General features: G+C 45.9%; 1 protein-coding gene across 2 annotated transcripts; it reads right to left on the bottom strand.

The window, feature by feature from the left end:
- Nucleotides 1–734: 734 nt before the first annotated feature.
- Nucleotides 735–5,920, bottom strand: LOC133930738 (ubiquitin carboxyl-terminal hydrolase 23-like). Of its 2 annotated transcripts, none has more exons than XM_062377458.1 (11): nt 5,432–5,920; nt 5,058–5,172; nt 4,604–4,714; nt 4,309–4,481; nt 3,888–4,214; nt 3,671–3,796; nt 2,407–3,072; nt 2,202–2,327; nt 1,484–2,081; nt 1,289–1,382; nt 735–1,117 (listed from the first exon to the last, which is right to left on the bottom strand). In XM_062377458.1, the coding sequence occupies exons 1-11, from the start codon at nt 5,690–5,692 to the stop codon at nt 940–942; spliced, it is 2,775 nt and encodes a 924-aa protein (XP_062233442.1). In that variant the 5' UTR covers nt 5,693–5,920; the 3' UTR covers nt 735–939. The 2 variants fall into 2 exon arrangements, with proteins under 2 accessions (XP_062233442.1, XP_062233443.1); XM_062377459.1 differs by lacking the exon at nt 5,432–5,920 and adding an exon at nt 4,788–4,844.
- Nucleotides 5,921–22,574: the final 16,654 nt, after the last annotated feature.

Below are 22,574 nucleotides of genomic sequence, written 5' to 3'. Positions count from 1 at the left end.
AGGGAAGAGAGAACACATCTAGTTCTTGTTAAAGAGATAGTCATCCGGGTGCTAGCCCAGTTGGTAAGGATAGCGCTTGCGCGGCGTGCTGAATTTTTTTTTGTCAATTGAGGTTGACACTAGGAGTTTCTGGGATACGCCATGTCTGAGATCAACTGGTTGATGCTGAAGGAGTTCTCACGAAAACATTGCTCGCGTGCGTGACAGCATTCAGATCCACACGCATTTCAGGACAATTTCGTCAGGAACAGAGCAAATAAAAAAAAACACTCATTTCGAAGGGACATTGGTTCGATTTCAATTTTCGACTAAACCGGCAAGTTTAAAAATTCTTCAGGTTTTCTCTCCACGTCCGGTTGAAATTTCTTCGACACAATCTTTGCATACGCCACGCTGGAGCAACACGAAGGGCCAGATAAGATCGCGCATTCACGCCGCACCCACAGTATCACTATCCGTTACTGTAATTACTCCCCGGTCGACGCTTGCCTCTGGTCGAGACAGCCTCCAGATTGTGAACTGGCTCGTACTCCGCCTCGCCATTAACGAGTGGGATCGCCTAGCAAGTAGCAAGCCTCTGGGCCCAGATAAGTAAACGGGAAATAAGATTGCAGCATCGCGGTGGTGCAAACCTAATTTACGTGTAGCACCACTAAATTACAGCATTGCAGCACAGTGATTACATGTTCACATGCCACTAGTTACAAGAGATTCCGCTAGAACGACATAGTATGGATCATCATCATATTATTATTATTCAAGGAACAAAAAATAATATGGCCAAAACCATTGCGATTCGGAATCCGTTGCAACTGAATACATATTTGAATGTCTGTCAAAGCTGCTAAAACAACAACAACAACACTGACAAAAAAGACTGAATGATTTCTTCATAAATAGGGTGATACAACAACATTTTTTGCTTCTTGGGGGTGTCTTTCATATTTTCAACTCATCTATCCTGTTAGGCTTATTCCAAGATTCGCCTTGGTAAGATTTTTGTTTCATCCTCCGCTGCGATAAATAGTTTGCTTCCTCCTGGAAGGGGTTTGGCCCATCGAAATATTCCTTTGATTTTCGGACTTTCTTTGTCTTTCCTCGGTCATACTCCTCGTCCCTGGAAAGAGGAAGTGAATATAAGGTCCGTTAGGTATTTGTTTCCTTCAAAGATGGTTTAGTCTGAAGTCCACTACAAATTTGGGGAAGAAAAACTTGGCACCATGAAAATAAGAAACATGACAGAACATTATAAGATATATTCAGGATAAACTGCAAAAAAGAAACTCACCACTCATCTAAGATGTAACCAATGCTCTTGCGTTTTGAATGTTGCGACTCTGCAACTTTGGTATTTGGCATGTCAATATCATCCCAGCATGGAACTGAAAAACAAGTAAACAAATTTCAGGTTAAAATTGATGGCACATCGGTACATTTCATTTCTAGCACAGGATGCGAATCTACAACGAGGAGATGTGCTAACCAGTAGCTTCCACCAAGTCTGTCGCACAAATACTGACGGGTACGGAGACTCCCAACTGCTTATCTACAATTTTCCTTGATTGTGTCTGACCTGCAGAAGAGCTTGGACCTAACTTTGGAAGGTCAGCGCAAGCAGAAGTTGTACTTGTACCAGCATCAACACAGGTTATAACAACCTTATTCCGCCTGCTTTTGGATGACTGAGTATCATCTTCGGGACTTGTGCTAGCATAGGCACGCTTCCGCCGACCGGAGATACATTCTGCAACTTCAGATGGCGCAGTTGCAGATGTTGATGTCAACTGCTCATTGGTGCTATCACCTAAAAAACAAGCTATATTTGCTATGTCCTTACATACAGGTTGTCTTCTAGTTCTCTTGTGTTTTGTTTTCTTCCGAAGCTTTGGTGAAGCCACCAACAGCTGTCTGGACCCTAACCACATGTTCACAACATGATACCTCACAAACTTCTTTGACTTCAAATTCACCTTTTTAACTATACTGCCATTGCAAGAATCGGCCACAACAACTTGCCCAGAACCTTCAGAGCAGATCTGTTTTCCACAATCGACTTGTGTAGGTCCTGGTGCAATGCTATTCTGCAAAAAGGTAAATGCAAAATATATAGTAAAGATTAACTCATGTTTATCAAAATGAAGGTAACTTATGATTTAGTTCATCTGCGAAGGAGCAGCAAAGAAGGGAAGAGGGTGCTATACCTGGCTCATAGGAAGTGCCTTCGTGGTTTCCTTAGCTTGCTCCAGAGATTCTGGCAAGGCCTTCACTTTCTCACTGGTAGTTAGACATCCACTGCTAGGCATGACACCATTTGAAACAATAGCATCCTGTAATGTTACATGAAACAAAATAAGCTACGAATTATTCGAAATTACAAAAAAGCACAGTGACAATCATAAAGCAGACCTTCTTTGATGAAGTCCGTGCAGTAAACCCTGTGGATATGTCATTTACATGGGCAGTTGGCTTGGAAAATGGAGTTGTTTGAGGTTGAGAAGTTTGTTTGTCTGCCTTGGACAACACAGCAGCACCATTTACCATCGCAGAGGCAGCAGAAGTATTTTTCCCCAAATCAGCCTTGGGTTGCTGCAAAGACCTCTCAGTAACTGTCTGTTTACCATTAGTATTGATAAGCGATGCAGGTTGATGTAAGGAAGATTTCTCCTTCTGACCACTTACAGCAAGTTGCATTGATTTAGTGGGCAAGTTAACACCATCATTTTGAGGTCCAAGAACTTGTGCGGAAGGCAGACCGTTGTTTTGAGAGACTGCAGCATTTTCAGTTTTGACCTCGTTCTTTGAATAATGGCCTGCTGAAGTCTTACCGAAAATGTTAGAGCAGCCATCCAACGTCTTCTTATCACTGTAAGGAGATGAGCCATCCAATTTTTGTGATTTTACACCGCTTTGGATTGTACCATTCAGATATGAAACCTTTTCAAAGGTTTTATTCACTGGCACATTAGCAATGCTATTATCTTTGCGCGCCATTGAGTTTCCGATACTGTCGCGTACATAAAATAACATATAAGCCTTCTGTCTCATTACATCAGCCTCACGCACTTGGCGTACCTGCAGTTGATGTCCATAAGAATCAGTACAAGGATAAACTGGAGTCTGCCAACTAGCTAAGGGCACAAAGTGAAAGCAGTACCCATTAACAGGAGAGTATGTGGCATCAACGACAGGCAACCGCGAATAAGTCTTTGGCAACACTTTCTAAAAACCTAAACGAGTAAATTGGGCTAATTGGCATGGACATGGTCGCATGGGAAACATGGAAACAGAGAGCTCAACTAAGCAACAAGGAGTAAGGTTTCCAATATGGAGGTAGTAGTAAATTCCTGTTGGAGCAGCAGATTAGTGAACCTTCACTGCTTTAAAGAGAAATGTTGAGGATTCCATGACAACTTAAATTGGTGTGCGTACTGCGTGAGACATCAATGAAGCTTTTTGAAAACTACAGAATAAAATTATGAAAAGTACTTATGAGAGTTAATGGAGCTACAGGACTTAAGTATGAATAATTTTCTTGAAGAAGAAAACAAGTAGTTTGAGAAATGTTAATTACATGGATGCTAAATGAGTCTGCAAGTTAATGTTAGCAGTAACACTGTCAACTAAAAATAAATGAGTAAAGCTTCATAGGAAGACTAATGCCATACTAGACCTGATTATCATCAAGATTGTGCCACATCCCACTGGATGTACGAACGAAGCAATAGTAATGACCTGATTGAGTGTTCCAACCAGCATGAACTAAGACGCCATAAAGGCTGTATTTAAAATCTGTACCCTGCACCAATAATTATAATGGATAATGATACTAAGATAAGCTAATTGAAAGAATTCGAGGTAAAGCAAGAATTTCAGAACAAGTTACTCACTTTGGAATCACTAACAAATGGCTTCAAGTCGAGAACTGGTTGAAAGTCAACCTTTTTGTCAATCTTTTCACGAGGATTGAAAGGGCTAAAGCGCTTCAGATGAACTGTCAAGACATTTGGAGCCTTATCAATTGTAAACCTCTTCTTCGCTACAACTTTCTGCCTGCAACGTTCGCACTGGTATTGCTTTTCACCCCCATCTAGCAGCTCTTCCTCGGTAAAATTTTGAATTGCCCGCACCAAAGTTGTTGCCTTGGCAATATCAAGACTGAGATCCAAGAAAGGATCGAATTTGTTGGAACAATGTAAGCACCGTGTGCATTTTACCTGTAAGCATATATATGTGGCCAAGCAGTGATGACTACGGGAATGAGGTTTCTCATGCCAGTCCGTTCGTAATTAAACAATGCACTGAGCATACCTGACTTCTAAGGCGGCCACCAAATATTTTGTGAACTAAGCTTTTATCATAAGCACTTGGAGACTCACTTGGTACTCCAGAAGGTAAACAGCATTTATGCATGGATTCGAGCAAATTAACCATTAACTCGTGTGCATCTTCTTGCCTTGAATTGCGGAAACTACGAGAAATGCCTATTTTGTAGTCAAAGATCACATTTTGGTTTTAGAACAAAAGCTAGATTGCAGAATTGGAATTGCCCAAATTTAAAAGGGGTATAGGCATCTTAGTTAATCTAGAGCAGATAAAAGGATACAGCGTAAGTTCTTGACAAAATTCGATGGTGTCAATATTTTTCCAGTTGATTGTAGAGCAGTCTTGACATGATTCTGAAGAGCACATAATGCACAGAATCCAGCAGTACGACCTTCAGGGGGAGAGAAAAGGAATTAGCAACAGCGACAAAATAAATATCTTGAAGTGGAAACATAAGAGTAGACCTTTGCTTGTTTAACAAGGTTGATCGTATAAACCCACTTTTAGTTCTCCAAAACAGGCTGTCATACAAATGTATCACAGTAGCATCATTCTTACTCCAAACAGACAAATACATCATAGGATCAACAGCGCGATGGCAGCAGTTAAGGTGATTTACTGATCAGTAAATACAATCATAATAATGATATTTTTCACGATACATGCAACATTGTCATCTGATGCAAGTATGCAACTTGTTGAACCGTCCAGTTGACAGTAGCAACAACACTTACATGAGGACTTGTGCTTCCCGCTCTGCAAATAGGCTGCAAACGGCTCCGTGTACGTCAAACATTGCAGAACCGAGTTGAGGTAGCAGGTGTTCCCAAGATTTTGCAAACCAGCACCCTGCAGACATCAAGGGACTGCAGTTTTAGCAAAGCATTGTCCACCACACTAAAAAAATCACGAAATGGCGCGGATGTGAACAAAGCAACTTTCAATAACCAAATACTCAAAATCGCACCTATTTTTAACTTCAATTGCCCTAAATGAAAGCTCTAGTGGCGAACACACCATACACTACTACTCTACGGCCCCAGACCCTATCAAAATCGCAGCTTTAACAGTCCAAAACCCACAAAAGACTGCAACTTTGCGCACTCACAATTCTCCCGAGGTAGATCCTGGCGACGCTGAGCTCCTGATCCATCCCGCCGGCCTCCCCCTTCTCCGGCCGCCTCGCCTCCCCCTCGCTGCTCCCCACCGCTGCTGCACCGGCCTTACCCGCGGCGTCCGGGTTCAGCGTCTCCATCCGGAACCCGCCTCCCCCAACCGGCACCGCCGCGTGCGGCCTCCGCGCGAGGTGGAACTCTATCCTCCTGTGCAGCACCCCCTCCGGCGCCGCCGCCGTTGACACCTCCGCCATTCCTAGGGTTTCGCACCTGAGCTGCACCCGAACAGTACTCCGAGACCGGGCAGGCGAGGGATTAGCACTTCCTCTGAATTTTCGGGGCAATTTTTTGGGAATCAATCTGGCGGGTTCGATCGATAGGGAAGGGGAGATTGGTGTAGCGCACTGGTTTTTTTTTTTTCCTTTTTCTTTTTTCGGCCGCCGTTCGCGACGCGACGGCGGATGGGAGGAGGGAGGAGGGGTGGGAGCGGAGCTATAAACCCTACACCCTTACCATATGGACGGCTGGGATTGCAGGAACGCGGGCGGCTGGGCGATCTGGGGCGTTGGGGTGCTAAGCACGTGTTTTTTTTTTTTTTGCTTTGGTGGCGCTGCGCGCTGGGCCCGGGGAGGAACGCGGAATGGCTGCGACTGATGCCGCGGTTGGGCCTAGGGCAGCAACCGCTCGAGCTGCAACAGTTGGAGGAATAGGAACCGTTTGATCAAAAATTGGTGATTGAGATTCCTCATGAGCTGCCGCACAATTACTGGACATGGAGTACTGTAGGAAGCGTGCTGTTCTTTCGATGGAGTCCTGCACTAGTGATTGATTGTGTAGTTAAAACCGTGTTCGGTTAGAGAGTGAGATGGGATGTGATGATTTTATTTATATATTTGAGATATGATAATTTCATTTATATATAGATATTTTGTTTAGTAGGTGGGATGAACGAGTTTATTTATGAGGAACCGTCCAAACAACATTTTAATTAATCATCAGGAGGATCATTGTTCATAATCATAACCTCAATAATTAACCAGAATAACATTTCAGTAGTCCCGGTACGTGTTTTGTGCCTAAGATCAGAACACATGCCTTTCTAATATGCATATCACAATATAACTTAAGAAAGAACGAATAATAAAAGTTATATTACAAGTTCTTAAGCATGCAACTATTTGCAATAGTTTACACAAAGATAAACTACATAGCGGAAAAATAAAATCTTAACAACAACAAAAGGAGAGTAGAACCATATGCCTTTAGGCTCCACCCCAAAAGCTACGCCTCACCAGAGTAGGATGCACTACTCTTTCCCACCACCTGCATCGGCGGGCACGAAGTAGCCAAACACCGCATCACCCTCACCAGCAGAACTGAAAACGCAGGCATGAGTACGAAGGTACTCGCAAGACTTAATCCATATAGAGTATATATACGTAGCTCGACTCCAATGATTATGCATTGAGCTGTTAGCAAGAGTAGGCTACAAGGTTAAGTAAAACATATGCGGTAAGTAATCTAGACACATATGTGTGAGCATCTATATTTAACTCAAAAATAACTATCTTTCTACCATGTAAACCACAACTTGAACAAGTATGTATAGAAACCATAGTACCTCCTCAACAAACCACCAAACAAACTATCATACCATAACCTTATCCCACATCCGTAAACTCTACGACCGATACAAATGAAACAATAACATGCTTATAACCGAGAGCGTAGCAATTCGAATTGTTCTTACACCCTGCTGGGGGTACAACTTTACCCACACGACTCGAGTACCATTCAGCTTGTGCTACTCACGAAAAACTACACGTGCAAAGGGTTCAAGAGATTGCGGGGAAGCTCACCGCGGGATCGATTCGTCTGGAGAAGCAACAGTGCGGTGGCTCGACGGAGATGTGGCGATGAAGGCCGCCGGAAATGGGGAAGAAGGCGCATGCGCCTGATTTCGGCCATGGAAGGGTGGAATCCGCGTGAGAGGCGGTCGGTGATGTTCACTGGGTTCTCTCTCTTGCTTCTTGTGGCTCGGGCTCGACGGATTCATGCTCGAGCACGGCGGATTTGGGCTACGGCCGTGTTGTGGCGCTCTGCTCTACTCTAGACTGGGTGGCCGAGTGAGAGAGAGAGGAGAGCAGAGAGAGCGAGGGGGAAAGATAAGGGTGACACCCAGCACCTCGGGAAGGAGCACGGTGCCGTGCTTGAGTCATCTAGCGACGTGACTAGCCTCCAAAGTTAAGGAAAATGGCGGCCGCCCCTGAGCAAAGCTCGGCAAGTGAGAGGAGGTGAGAGGCAGAGAGAGGGATGACAGATAGGGATGACAGGTGGGCTGATGAACAGTGATCGACTAAAGAAAAATATCATCTTTATTCCTTCTATTCAAAAGAAAATCTTCTCGTGGTCCAAAAATTATGGGATAAATTTTGTGTGAAACTATAATTCATGTGCAACCCATTTTAACTAGTTTGACCCATAATTTCTGAGCCAATTTCAAACTAAAATTCTCCAAACATGCAACATTTTCTAACTTGTGGTAATTTGTATGCCTTCAAAACCATCTCCAAAATTTTGCGAAAATTCATTTATATTCTTCATATTGTATGGACTAATTTCTAAAATTATTTCTAACCCTATGTTGTATAGCAACATTGTGAGTTGCTTAACAATGAACCAATTAACATTGATTTTTACAATTTATGTTTAATTGAAAAGGCATGTTTATAATTCACCAAAATTATTAAGTATGATGCCAATGATGTTTATGATGCTTAATTACATGCTTAAACCATTCGGACTGTTACACTATTTTAGTACCTCGGGTCCACCGTCACTATCATATTCAAAGTGGGATAGTTATGTTTCACCATTTTTTGGAATGGTTTCGTCCCGAATCTTTGAAAAATATTTTCTAATTTGAAACTATTCCATCTCACTGATCTTCATCCAAACAGCTCAAGAACAAATGAATCTACTCCATTCCATCCCGTCCCACGAATCAAACACTATCTAAGTGTATGTGCAATGTAACAAAAAATATAAATATTGGACGTATGAACATTAAGTATAAACTTAAGATATAAAGATATTGATGCATTATGTGAGTGTCGCTGGACGAATACGTCAAGAGCGATATCGTAATTTGATTTCAAATAAGATCTAAAAAGAAAATATATATTATCCACTAAATTTTCTTATATCTTTTTATTTTTATTAGTAAAATAGGTCATGTATCTTAACCGTTAACAAGCCGGAGAAACTAGAGGACGATGATAAATAGTAAAAATAAATAAATAATTTAAATTTTAGAGGTTTTTAATAGATTAAAGAAGAATATAGAAAAAGATAATACAAGAATCAGTTTATATATTTTATATAGCAGAGATTGAGGTCTTACGTTTGGAAAATGTTGGAAGGCTGAGATTCCAGGAGGTTGTTTCGTGCGGCTACAATAGCAGTTATAGTAGATCATGTCCACAGAAGCCATATTAGATCATATTAATTATTTTTCTTTCATCCCGTTTTCTTTCTTATTCTCTTCTTCGTTTCTATTCTTTCTATATTTTTAGTCTCTAATAGCTTCTTTTTAAGTGATTTTTTAAAAAAAAAAAGAGAATCATGTTCTGAAGGGAATGAATTTGAAAATTCCTTCGTAAAAAGAACTTTGAAGGAAAAACATTGGAACGCTAAAAAAAATCGAAACCCTTTCGCGAAGAGATCCTGAGTCGAAAAAGAATTCGTCGGACATGATCTTAGAGAGCATCGGTGGTTGAGTTTTAGACAATCCTAGCGTGTAAGTGATTTAATTAGATGTGAGAATACATTAATGTCACTTGAATTTGGGATTTGTAGATTTTCCTTTTGTTATGCAGCTCCAACCCGGAAGAGATTTTTTTTTTTTTTTTTGCATCGGCGATTACGTAGATTAGGAACCTAGATATATATGTGAGGGAAATGGGAATGATTCAGTGATCTTTTTCCCGGGTTTTCTATAAAACCATCTCTAATTATATTCCATTCATTTCGTTTTCTTTTTATTTCCCTTCTCGTTCTCATTCCTTTTATTTTCTCTCATTTACAACAGTTTTCCTTTAAAGTATTCGTGAAGTGAAAGGAGAGAGAATTCTATTCTGAAGAGAATGAAATTGAAAATCCCTTCGTAACAGGAACCGTGAAGAAAAATCGTTGAAACGCTGAAAAGAATAAAAATCCCAGACGAAAAACCGTCGGAGATGGTCTAACGTTATGGTCATAAATATCCGATGTCGAATGGCATTACTTGTTTGCTAATGATTGAAATAATGGTTTTTAATTAATCAAAGAACGTCCCTAATATTGTGTGTTATTGGTGGTTTTACACTTTCGTTTGTAGTTTTATGGCTTGAGTCTTCGACGTAGCCTCTTTTAGATTGTAGGAATCATGCAAGGATGGATGTACAGACAATTGGAGGATCCTAAAGACTGAGAGTAAAATCTTCAAAGTAAATACTTCCTCCGGTAAAAAATACATAACATTTTTATTTTGTATTGTCTTTGACATGTAACTTTGACTATTATTTTTTATTGAAATATAGTTATAATATCTAATAAAAATATAATATTATGAAAGTATTTTTCAACATAAATCTATACATGTGATTTTTATGTTTTCAAACCAATAATTTAGAAGCTATTAACAATCAAAGTTTAAAAGTTTGACCGAATATTAGTCAAAGCAATAAATATCTATGACCGGAGGAACTATGTAACATTATATATTCAGAAAACAGAATGAGTAACATTCTAAGCGCTTTTCTAAATTCTTGAAGGAATCAAACTCTCTTTTGTGAGGTAATGAGCAGCTACACTTTGAACATTCTACAAAGAGTCGTGGATTCTAAAAGAAAAGGAAAAATAGTTCCAATTATCTATCAAAAAACCTTTTTGCCTGTGAAAAAGAAAATGCGTTGATCTTTTCATGTCTATTCTCAAATCCTTTTCATTTTTAAATAACACTGTTGTTATCACAATACCTTTTGTCAAAATATACACGTGCTTTGCAAAGTGTAGTAAACCTTTATTTGACCATTTTACAAACAATATGTAATGTATCATACTATATCCAAATTTAAAATCTATATAGGACGTGGAAATTTCTTGTGAACTTGGTAGCACATCCTGTTTATAATCATGTCGGGCTGACATAGCATGATAGGTTGGGTTGGGCTTGGGCCGACAACACATTATAGGATAGGGTCGGTACGACATGGTCCACCTAACACGGCTTGACACATTTCTATGTTTTTTCCTATTATTTTCTTGATTTTTTTATTTTTTCTTGAATTTTCTAAGTTGTTTACAATTTTTCCATTTAAAGAGCCACAACAATGACATATTCGGCTATTTGTCATTTGGCTTACTATAAAGTTAAAGGTTCAGATTACTCATTTGGGCTACTCTGGTGTTCGGATAAACTCTCAAACTTTAAAACAGTTTATTTAACCCTCTAAATTTTACATATCGGATCATATAAACTTCTGAAGTTGTTTGCAACAATAATTTTGATGACGTGGTTGTCACATCACCTGATTTTTACCATATCGTTACCATATCATCTATCTCTGATGGTGGGGCTGGGGCCCAGTAGCTAGGTCAAAAGTCTTCACTCACTGGCCTCCTGCCAGTGTGCACGCAAGCCACAACGACACACATTGCCACCAGCGAACGGCCGCGCGGCATAATTGGCCGAGGGCACCATCACTTGTAGTACGAGACGGGGAACCCGACGGTGTGGATCACGTTTGACAAGCCCAATCGGAGCCCAGCTAATGTCGAGTGACCCGGTGCAGCGGAGCTCGGCTCATGCGGACGATCGTGTCAACGTCAGGACGAAAGGGAACCAACGTGCGCGAAATGCTTATGGAGTCACGTCAAAGCTCACCGTGGCTTGAATCGGAAAGGAGAGCAGTAGTGAGGTGGCGCGACAAATTTGATGACGAGGTGGTAGAGGAAGACGCCTGAGCTAAACAAGATGGCGGAATGTGGCTTGGTCCGACGAGAACTCACGTGGAACCGGTCAGAAATGCATCGTGTGACCTCCCTCCCGCCCTCTCGGAGCTCAGGCTAGGCGAATCTATGATCATGTGTGGTAGATTCGTCGATGACGCGATGAATCTGCTTGGCGGCACTCGGTTGCTGTGGTGGAGAGCTCGACTCGTGGTGCTGGTGAGGAAAAGTGAGTGAGGAAGAGAGAGTAGAACAGAGGGGAGGCTGGGGTAAAGGAGCTCGACTCCTCCCACTTGAGCAAGTCACCGAGCGACGATGGGACAACTAGCTCAAGCATCGGCGGCCACACAGCGGCAGCACTCTGTCGCAGCAGACCGGGAAGAAACGTGAGTTACTGATGAATGAGGCCCATTTTGGCCTCCACATGGCCAGAGAGAGAGATGACATGACAGCCACAACATTAAAACTGCTATTGCAAACTGTTTCGCGGATTCGAAACTTCTCGACTTCGAATTGTATTGAAAACTGTGTATGTAATATTGCGGGCGTGCCAGTATACAGAGTATACAAGAGACAGGATACAATGTAATGGAATTGTAACTTTATTCATTCATATTGAATTCATAAAGTACATCTTTCGATTACAATTGTTTTACTCCTCAAACGCACACGCTATCTGACTATCTTCATGATTTGGCGATTGCTTTGTCTTGGTTCCCGTGGCCTCGTGAGGCTCTCCGGTTAATTACGCCTGTCTTCGGGCTTCCTCCGATTAAGTGCGCTGGCGGTCGTCATACCGAGGTCGTCTCCGAGTCTGCAAGGCTGTAGTCACACGCAACAAAGACCAAGCAAAGTAAGCGTTAGAAATCAAAAGCAGTAAATAACGGGATCACAGTCTAGCATGAGCTTTTTGGACCGTTTTATATATCCCGGGTCATCATCGGTCACATAGGCCTCAGAATTATGTTTTTATGAAGAGGTGGGCTAGGAGCACGGCACGACGCGTAGCTTCGACCGAAAGCAGCAGCGAGGCCACAATCAGGAGCTCCGACGTTGTGCTTGACTCACTAACTCACTCTTCGGGCCTCGGACTTGTCCTTATCGGCCAACGACAATCATAGACATACGGCGAGCACAAGTGAGGCACCAGCACGAAGGCTGAGCACACAGAGAGTCAACCGGCCGGGCATAAGCAGGACACCACGGCGAGGGGCACGACGGCCAAAACAGAGAAAAGAATCACAGCGCCGGGCTTCAGGACGAGCACAACGGCGTCCAAATCTAAATCATGATCATAGCGGCACGATGGCAGCACTGTCAGAGGCTCCCCGACTTTGCTTTACTGCCCAAGGGGCAAACAAGGGGTCAGGCTAAGCATGGTGCAGCAATCGGCCGGCGACGGGCGGTAGCACCACAGCACGATGGCCGGGGACAAGCGCAAGCACGACTGCAACGCGGTCCGGCGCATGGCACAAGCACACGGATCCGGCATAAACTGAAAGCTCATCAGGACGGCACGATGGCCAGTCGACGCACCACAAAGCAAATGGACCGAAGAGAGGATTGAGGTTAAGGCTCACCAGAGAGGGAGGCATCGGCCACAGCCCTCCGGCCAGTCGACATGGTTGATGGAGAGCAGGATGAAGGCCGATGATGCCGAACTCGACGGTGGCAGCGATGGGCCAGTGCGACGGCAACACGAATCCGGCGACGGCGACCCCTGGCGATGAGTTCGCACGGTGGTTCGGCGAACACCAATGACGGCAAAACCTTGGCGCGGCAGGGCTTCCGCTGAACTCCAAAAATTGATCCCCCTTCCCGGGCACCCCCTCCCTGCCTTTTATAGAGGTGGCCCGGGGTTCTCACGGGAGGAGATAAGAGCATGTAGCTGGCCCAAACTCGCAGAAATCGCGGCGGCCGAGCTCATCTGAAGCAATCCCCAAACCGATTTGAAATCGGGGGAAGAGATAGAGATAGAGTCCAACCGAACTCGCCTCAATCCGTTGAGGATCAGAGGGTGAGGCTTGGCTTAGGGGCAGCGCAGCTCGGGCGGGCTCGAGCCCAGGGGCATGGCCGAGGAAGAGAGCAGCGGCGCGGCCCGTGGACCAGGGGGCAAAGCGGTGCGGCACAACAGCTCGGTGCGGGAGAGGATAAGGAGAGGGGGGCAGGTTGCGGCTGGGCCGGCGTGGCCGGGCGCATGCGTGGCGGCGCTGCTCGGGAGCGCGGCGCAAGAGGAGGCGGCGGCGCGTGCGAGGAGGGTGGCGGCGGATGCAAGGGAGCGGCTCCCTCTCTTGGCTCGCCCGAGTGGATAAGGAGAGGGGCAGGGGAGGAGAAGACGGACCGGAGGAGAAGAAAAAGGCCGGGCCGGTCGAAACAAAAGGGGCCGGCCAGGCTTTCTCCCCTTTTTTTCTTTTTCCTTTTTTTTCTTTTTCTTTTTATGTATATGAGTATGTATATTCGTATGAGGGTGCAAGTGTACGTCAAAATGGCATCATACAAATGCCCCCCACCAAGTTGAGCTTGCGCGAGGGCAAGGAGCGTAGGCTCGACTTGGTGCTTGTAAACTTGAAGGCGAGAACGGCTGCCGAGTATCAACTCGAAGCCTTTCGCTGCGTCCGGTCTGTGGAGCCAGCCAGTGATAAACATGTTGACTTGTGGCGGGCAGACGCACCACTCCTCAAAAGAGACTACATCAACTTTACTGCGGCCTTGGGAGGCGCCAGCCAGTATCGCTGCGACCTTGGGAGGTGCCAGCTAGCGTTGTCATGAAGGACGAAAGACTCCACTGCGACCTTGGGAGGTGCCAGCTAGTGAAGAACCTCTCAAGGGAAATTTTATCAACTCTATTGCGACCAAGTAGCAGCCACGGTGTCAGCCAATAGGATTGAAGGGTTTCACAGTTCCGCGTGAACCGCACTGGCACGCTTCATTGCTCACGATAATCCTTAGTTGCGGCGAACTCAGCGCCACTCCTGAGGGGATCCTCGATTCCACTGCGACCCTGGGAGGTGCCAGCCAGTGTTGTCGAAGAATAGATAAAGACTCCACTGCGACCTTGGGAGGTGCCAGCCAGTGAAGGTGTATTCCACTGTGACCTTGGGAGGTGCCAGCCAGTGAAACTGTAGAACATGATTGAAAATTCCACTGCGACCTTGGGAGGTGCCAGCCAGTGAAGATATAAAATAATTAAAGACTCCACTGCGACCGTGGGAGGTGCTAGCCAGTGAAGATAAAGACTTCGCAGATCCGTAAATGCAAAACTAGCGTACTTCTCTGCTTCATCAAGCTGTAATAGCTATGAAAACATGGCTAAATCATAATAATTAAAAAAAAAATGCATACTAACAGTCCCGTTTAATGCATTTGATGTTTTGAAATATGAGCTTTTCTTGTGTCACCGAGCTATGATGTGACCCCAAGATACAGCCACAAGAGACACATTCCTCAGGAAACGACGAAGAGTCGTGACAGTTGCATTTAATTGTACGACACATCAGTGTACGTGTGAAGCACACATGTCTGAAAGTGCTTCTGAAAATGATGGGGTTCCCCAAAACTGCCTCGTTGGCTAAAGCAAGTTGACGATCCTGTACTCCTTGGAGGCTGAATTTGTGCATGGCATGGATCAAAGATGGGCAGAAAGCAAGATGTGGCATTGTTGCCTCCATTTTCTGCGAGGTGGTGAATGATGGTCACTCGCCGGCATTCGCGGTCTTCATGCCACCCATTGATGGTGACTTTCTTGCACTTTGATGTTTCTTCTCCCTTAAATTTGGGAGGACTTTGACTGGATGATACATGCGATTGGATTTTTTGATCATTGGTTGACCTTCATTGGGTCTTTGTATTTGCTTGAACTTGAGCTTGATCTTGGGAATGCGAATGCCTTTGAGATTCCACCATCCACGCTCTGTGGTACTAAACCTCGCGGGCAACTTTTGGTGTAACAAGGCCCCTTGTTTTGATCACACCGGGGTGGCAAGAAGCTGCACACATACCCACGACTTGTGTCGGGAAGGTAGCCCTCTCTTGCTCTTTTCCTATAGTCATCCCCGGGTGAACTTATGCTGGGGTGTAAGAGTACAGGATTAACAACGGTTAGTCGCTTCAGAGGTAGAATGAGTCAGCCTTGACGCCCAAGCATAGGCAGAGGAACATGTGTCTTTTGTGCAGTGTGTGTTTATGATCTCAGCTTAAAACTGCCATGACACTTCGTACATCTCTGGAGGCGAGTCATGCAAGTAGCCATACCCTGAAATCGCAACTTGGCGACAGGTAGAAAGGCAATGATTATTGTTGGGTGGATCAACACCCTTCATTTTGAAAGACTTGTACCAAGCCTCGTAGTTCTCCCTTTTCAATGTTGATCCAAGGGGAATGGAGGACGGTTTTAAGCGAAATACTTTTTAAGAAAGCAACCATTAATAGGGGGCATTGGACGAACGCCCTCCTGGTCGATGAGTTGGTAGGCACCTCCGTCGTAGACTTGTTCTACAACATAAGGTCCTTCCCATTTTGGCTCAAATTTGCCTTTGCTTTTGCCCGTGAGTATAATCGGGCGCCTCAAAACGAGTACTAGCTCTCCCTTCCTGAATACGCGAGGTCTGACAAGCTTGTCATACGCTCGAATCATATTTTGTCGATAGAGTTGTAAATTTTGGAGAGCGTTGAGGCGCTCTTCTTCAAGGGCATCCAGTTCTTGGAGCCGAAGGTGAACTTTTTCGTCTTGTGTGATTTCATTGTGTATGGCAATCCGGAGCGCGGGAAGCTCCAGCTCTAGTGGTAAAACAGCCTCTGTACCGAAGACAAGTGAGTAGGGCGTCGATTGTGTGGGGGTACGGACGGTGACCCGATACGCCCATAATGCTTCAAAGAGACGGTCATGCCAATCCCTCTTATTTTTTGTGACTGTCTTTTTCAGAATGCCCACGAGGGTCTTATTAAAAGCTTCAGCCAAGCCGTTGGCCTGAGGGTAATACCCTGTGGAATAGTTCCATTGAATCTTGTATTTTTCAGCGAACTTGTAGATCTTACTTGACTTGAAAGACAGTCCGTTGTCGGAGGTGATGCGATGAGGAACTCCGAAACGGTATATGATGTTGCGCTCGAGGAAGTTTATGACGTTGTCGGATTTCACCTCCCTCAAAGGAACTGCTTCCGCCCACCTGGAGAAGTAATCAGTGGCGGCGAGAATGAATTGCTGCCCTTTAGAAGAGGGCGGCTCAATTTTTCTAATTATGTCGATACCCCAAGCGTCAAAAGGCCAAGAGGGTATAGTCGGATGTAACGGAACTGGGGGACGATGCTTGAAGTCCCCGTGTATCTGGCAGTCATAGCAAGATCGTGCCACTTGAATGCAATCGGTCATCATACCGGGCCAATAGCCTCCTGAAAGCTTTAGGCTATGGTACATCTTTGGCCCGCTCTGATGTCCACCACAAACACCTGCGTGTACCTCTTTCAGGGCTTTATCTGCTTCGCTTCGGGACAGGCATCGAAGAGGCATCTCATGCCCATAAGAGCGTCGATACAGGACTCCCGCTTTGTATATGTATGAGGGGAGTCGCCTTTGCAATTGACGTCTTGTGATGGGGTCACTCGGCAGACTGCCGTGCTTAAAATAATCTAAGAAAGGCTTGCGCCAATCTTGTTTATCAACTTCAGTAGTCACCACGGTGTTCACTTCGTGGTCTTCGGGAATGAGCTCGAGTACGGCTGGTAGAAGCCATCTTTCTTCAACTTTCACTTCTGCTTGCCCATCGGGTAATACGAGGGCTGCAGCTAGCTTTGCAAGAGCGTCCGCTGAGGCGTTCTTGCTTCGCGGGACGTGTCTAATCTGTATGAGTTCAAATTTCCCCATAAGTTTGTGAGCGGCTTCCCAATATGGGACCAACTCAGGTTTGCGCACTTCATAGACTCCATTAACCTGTCTCACAATGAGCTGAGAATCTCCAAATGCGTGAAGAATATGTATCTCCATGGATAGTGCGAGAAGGAGCCCAAAGATGAGAGCCTCGTACTCGGCTTCATTATTGGAACATTCCTCCTTAAGCAAGGAAAAGGAATGGTATAAAGTTTCTCCTTTGGGGCTTTTGAACACTATCCCTGCACCGGCTCTCCTACAAGGAGTCCCGTCGGGGTCGGACTCCATGCGTGAAGCGCCGTCGAAGTAGAGTTCCCATGGAGCCTCTGTGTTAACTGTGAATACTTCTTCGTCGGGGAGTTCCGTGACTAAGGGCGAATCATTCGGAACGGGATGTGCTGCTAGAAAATCAGCTAAAGCTTGCCCTTTGACGGCTTTCTGCGGAACGTACGTGATGTCGTACTCCATCATTAATAACGCCCATTTTCCGACCCTGCCTACAAGGGCGGGTTGATTAAGGACGTATTTTACAGGGTCTGCTCTTGCAATGAGATGTACCTCATGTGCTAGCAAGTAGTGTCGCAGCTTCTTGAGCGCAAACATTAGTGCTAAACAAAGTTTTTCAATGGGGGAGTAATTACATTCAGCTCCCGCCATGGTTCTACTCAAGTAGTAGCATGCAACTTCTTTTCCTTCGTCGTTAATCTGCCCAAGAAGGGCACCGACGGAAGCGTGTTGTGCTGCGATGTATAAAATGAGAGGCCGCCCTTTGATGGGGGCCATCAGCACCGGTGGATGAAGCAAATATTGCTTGATGCTGTCGAAGGCATTTTGGCATTGCTCGTCCCGAACGAACGACGCACCTTTCTTCATGAGTTTGGAGAAGGGCTGAATTCGCCCGGACAGATTAGAGATAAAGCGTCTTATGTACGCTAGTTTTTCTTGCAAGGACTTGAGTTCTTTTAAATTTTTTGGTGGAGGCATTCTGAGGATCGCCGTTATCTTCTTAGGCTCGATTTCAATGCCTCGGTAGCGGACGATGAAGCCTAGGAAAACGCCGGATTGCACGGCGAAGGCACATTTGAGCGGGTTCATCTTGAGTTGGTACTTACGCAGTCGCTCGAATACGACGCGCAAATCTTTTTGATGACGCTCGCGCTCTCGGGTCTTGACCACCAAGTCATCGATGTAGCATTCTACGGACTGGTGGATGAGTTCATCAAAGATGACTGTCATAGCGCGCTGGTATGTAGCACCTGCATTTTTCAAACCAAAGGGCATTACTGTATAGTAAAAATTACCCTTCAGAGTCCTGAATGCTGTGTCGATGGCGTCATGTGGATCCATCTTGATTTGGTTATAGCCAGAGAACCCGTCCATGAAAGAGAGGGCTCCAAAACCTGTAGTAGAATCGATCACTAACTCGGTGATCGGAATAGGGAAGTCGTCTTTCGGGCAAGTGCAATTCAGGTCACGGAAGTCTACACAAACCCGGACTTGCCCGTTCTTCTTCATTACCGGAACGATATTAGCGAGCCATCGAGGATATTGCACCTCTTTGATGAATCCTGCTTTAATCAACTTATCGACTTCGACAATAATATCATCTTGTAATTCCGGGCGAAAACGCCGCGGATGCTGTTTAATGGGACGAAATTGCGGATCTATCGCTAGTTTATGAGTAGCAACACACGGGTCAAGACCCGGCATTTCTTTATACGACCATGCGAAACAGTCTCAATATTTCATTAAAAATTGCTTATAATCTTCGCGCTTTTTGGGTGAGAGCGTAGCACTTACAAAAGTGGGGCGAGGATCATCCTCACTCCCGAGGATAATCTCCACAAGCTCATCTACAGTTTGTTGCCCGCCGTCCTCCAACTGGTAAGGAGCCGGGGCAGCATTAAGGATTTCTCCATGATGAATTGGCGTCGCTTCATGTATCTTGGCCAAGAGGTATTGCTCATCTCTCAAGCCATGTCGCGCATTCGCAGCAGCGCAGAATGATCGAGGTTGATGAGGGACTTCATATATCTCGATCAAGTCCTCTTCATCGGATAGTATTTCTTCATCATCCTCACGCCCCCAGTCTTCACCTGCACAAGTAGTATTACACATAACAAATTCGGAAACATCTTCATACTCTTCGTCGCTCTCACACGCGGTGAAGGGACGGTAGCCGAGTTCGTACCTAGTACGAGGGAGACGACCCTTTTTCACGAGTCGTTCTGACTGGCTCTACCATTCTTCACACACGTTGGGCGGAGATGGTAATCGTTGATTCCTTCGGAGCTTTATTCCGGAACTCTCGAGTAAGGGGACCATGCTTGGTTCCACCCTCAAAGTCCCGATGATCTCCTCCTTATCCGATTCAGTATCTGGAAAATTCAACACAAGGTTACAGCACTGAGTATGTGGAACCTTATAGAAAAGGGTCGGGCTTGTGTATCCCTGAGGATCAGGAACAGCCCAGACTTCTAATGGTGTAGCAACTGAAGTGTAAAGTGATGGAAGCGGAAGAAGAGGGGAGCTCGAGGCCACCTTCTCTATTTTAGCGACTATCTTCTTCACTCTCCCCTCTTTATGCTCAGGGGATGTAGAGGTGGCCGCTTTATTAGTCACCTGAAGTGTTTGCGCAGCGGTTGGAGGGGCATCTATTGAGCCCTCATGCGCTGTCATAAGAGGTTTTTCTGTATTAGCATTATACTCAAAAAGTATCGGGGAAGGTGTATTCCCTTCAACTTTAACGGAAGGCACCTCTATCCATGTCACGTCCCGAAATCCATAATTGTGTGTTTTAATCCTAAAACATGCAATTTCAGCTTCATGTTCCAGTTTGGGTCACTGGAGCACTTCACTTTGAGTCAATGAGGTGGGAGAAGGAAAAACTAAGAGAAATAAAGGAGCTGGAAGCAAGTCTGAACTTTCCTCTAGGTAAATGGGGCCCACTTGGGTGGAAAATATCTCTCTATAAGTGGGCAACAGCTCTCTCTCCCCTCAAACCTGCCCATACGTACTCCTCACCCACTCCACCACATAAGGCTTTTTGAGGAAGCAAGTTGGAGTTGGCTGTCTCTCTCACTCTCTCTCTTAGGCTCCCTTTTTCCCCTTTTGGATCCCTACCTCTGGGAGCAAGATCAAGGTACGTATGTGGTACTCACGAGACCACCAGCTCAAGGACTACTCGTCCATCCAATTCATTTTCAGTTTCCCCGAAGGAATTCGAGCTGGTTCTAAACTTGTTTGGTGTTCTTTGGGAGAAGCAAGGAAGCAGCAGTTTTTCCTCTCTTCTCCAAGCCATTTTCCGTCGTTTCCTCCTTCAACTGGCGGTCACCAACCTCAGCAAAGGACCTTAGGTGAGTCTGCTAGGCTCCCATGGCAAGTATGCTCATTTTTGGTTGGATAGATCTTGAATCTGGAACTAGGGCTGCAAAGTTCTTAAAGTTCTACAGTCTGGGAACAAATGAGGATTTATGTGGATTTGAGTTAGGAATCATGTTGCTAGGCGGTTGAACAAAGTCTAGACCCTGTACACCCTTCTAGGCATTTTTTTTACTTTTGATTTAGAGAGACTCCCAGGTTAGTTTAGCCAGTTTTTCCCTTCGTAATGGCTGCTGTTCTGGAGCTGCGCGAGGCTGATTTTACTGTAGCGCCGAGTACTGTTCACACGAGCACGGGGGGCACTGTTCACCCGAGCACCCTGATACTGTTCACCCGACGACCCCCGGGTACTGTTCACCCGAGCACGAGCTCAGTCACCGCGAGCACTCCCGAGCACCCCGGGTACTGTTCACCCGACGACCCCCGGGTACTGTTCACCCGAGCACGAGCTCAGTCACCGCGAGCACTCCCGAGCACCCCGGGTACTGTTCACCCGACGACCCCCGGGTACTGTTCACCCGAGCACGAGCTCAGTCACCGCGAGCACTCCCGAGCACCCCGGGTACTGTTCACCCGACGACCCCCGGGTACTGTTCACCCGAGCACGAGCTCAGTCACCGCGAGCACTCCCGAGCACCCCGGGTACTGTTCACCCGACGACCCCCGGGTACTGTTCACCCGAGCACGAGCTCAGTCACCGCGAGCACTCCCGAGCACCCCGGGTACTGTTCACCCGACGACCCCCGGGTACTGTTCACCCGAGCACGAGCTCAGTCACCGCGAGCACCCCCTGATACTGTTCACCGACGACCCCCGGGTACTGTTCACCCGACGACCCCCGGGTACTGTTCACCCGACGACCCCCGGGTACTGTTCACCCGAGCACGAGCTCAGTCACCGCGAGCACCCCCTGATACTGTTCACCGACGACCCCCGGGTACTGTTCACCCGAGCACCCCCGGGTACTGTTCACCCGACGAACCCCGGGTACTGTTCACCCGACGACCCCCGGGTACTGTTCACCCGAGCACCCCGAGCACCCCCTGTACTGTTCACCCCGAGCACCCGAGCACGGTCGATCCCGAGCACCCCCGGGTACTGTTCACCCCGGGTACCCCGTGAGTACTGTTCATCCCGGGCACCCCGAGCACGGTTTATCAGGCTTTCCTGATAGCTGATAGCTTGTAAAATTCGTAGTTAATTCGTAGGAACTCCAAACTTTTTGAGACCACTTGGAAAATTCTGGTTTGGACAGTACGATCTTGGAATAATGTTGTCATGTATTGTGGAGCATATTTTTTTTTACATGATCGCATTTCATACATGCTCATTACATTGCACGCGTTGCTCTCTGTAGTGAACGTCGATCCGTCGATCCCGGAGGCCGTGGGCGATCGTGAGGCGTCCCACCTTTCTGATTCAGGGCAGCAAGGCAAGCATCGTTCATATTGCACCGTGTCTACTTGAAATTTTAATATGTTATCTACGCTTATGTATACATTGCATGTGTCGGGTACTGAGTTGGGTAGAACCTATGCCGATGCATTATCCTATTTCGGTCACGTGTCATGTGTTGTTCCTAGGAGCCTAGTGGTGTCATCGAGGTCTAATTTTAGTTCGCTATGCTTAGTGGTACTTAGGCTTTCCGGTAGAAGTCGACGACGGCGTCCACCGTTGTCGCGAGCCTAGGACTTATTACTTGTTCACACTTATGGTTGTGTTGATGATGAGTCGGTTTGGTGAGTGGTGAGTTGAGACGAGGTGTGGGCGGTGTTAGGGGTGTCATCTGCTCACGAGGAGTCCTCAGGCAGTTCGGGGAGGGAACCCGGACACCGTAGACCGCTTGCACCGGTTAAGCACCGATCATCGGTGTAGTCGGCCTTAGCACATACCTTACTCAC

The sequence above is a fragment of the Phragmites australis genome, chromosome 10 (genome assembly GCF_958298935.1).
Source record: "Phragmites australis chromosome 10, lpPhrAust1.1, whole genome shotgun sequence".
NCBI classification, from domain to species: Eukaryota; Viridiplantae; Streptophyta; class Magnoliopsida; order Poales; family Poaceae; genus Phragmites; species Phragmites australis.
Note: the sequence above shows the minus strand (reverse complement) of the source record. Positions and strands in the feature narration are given on the sequence as shown.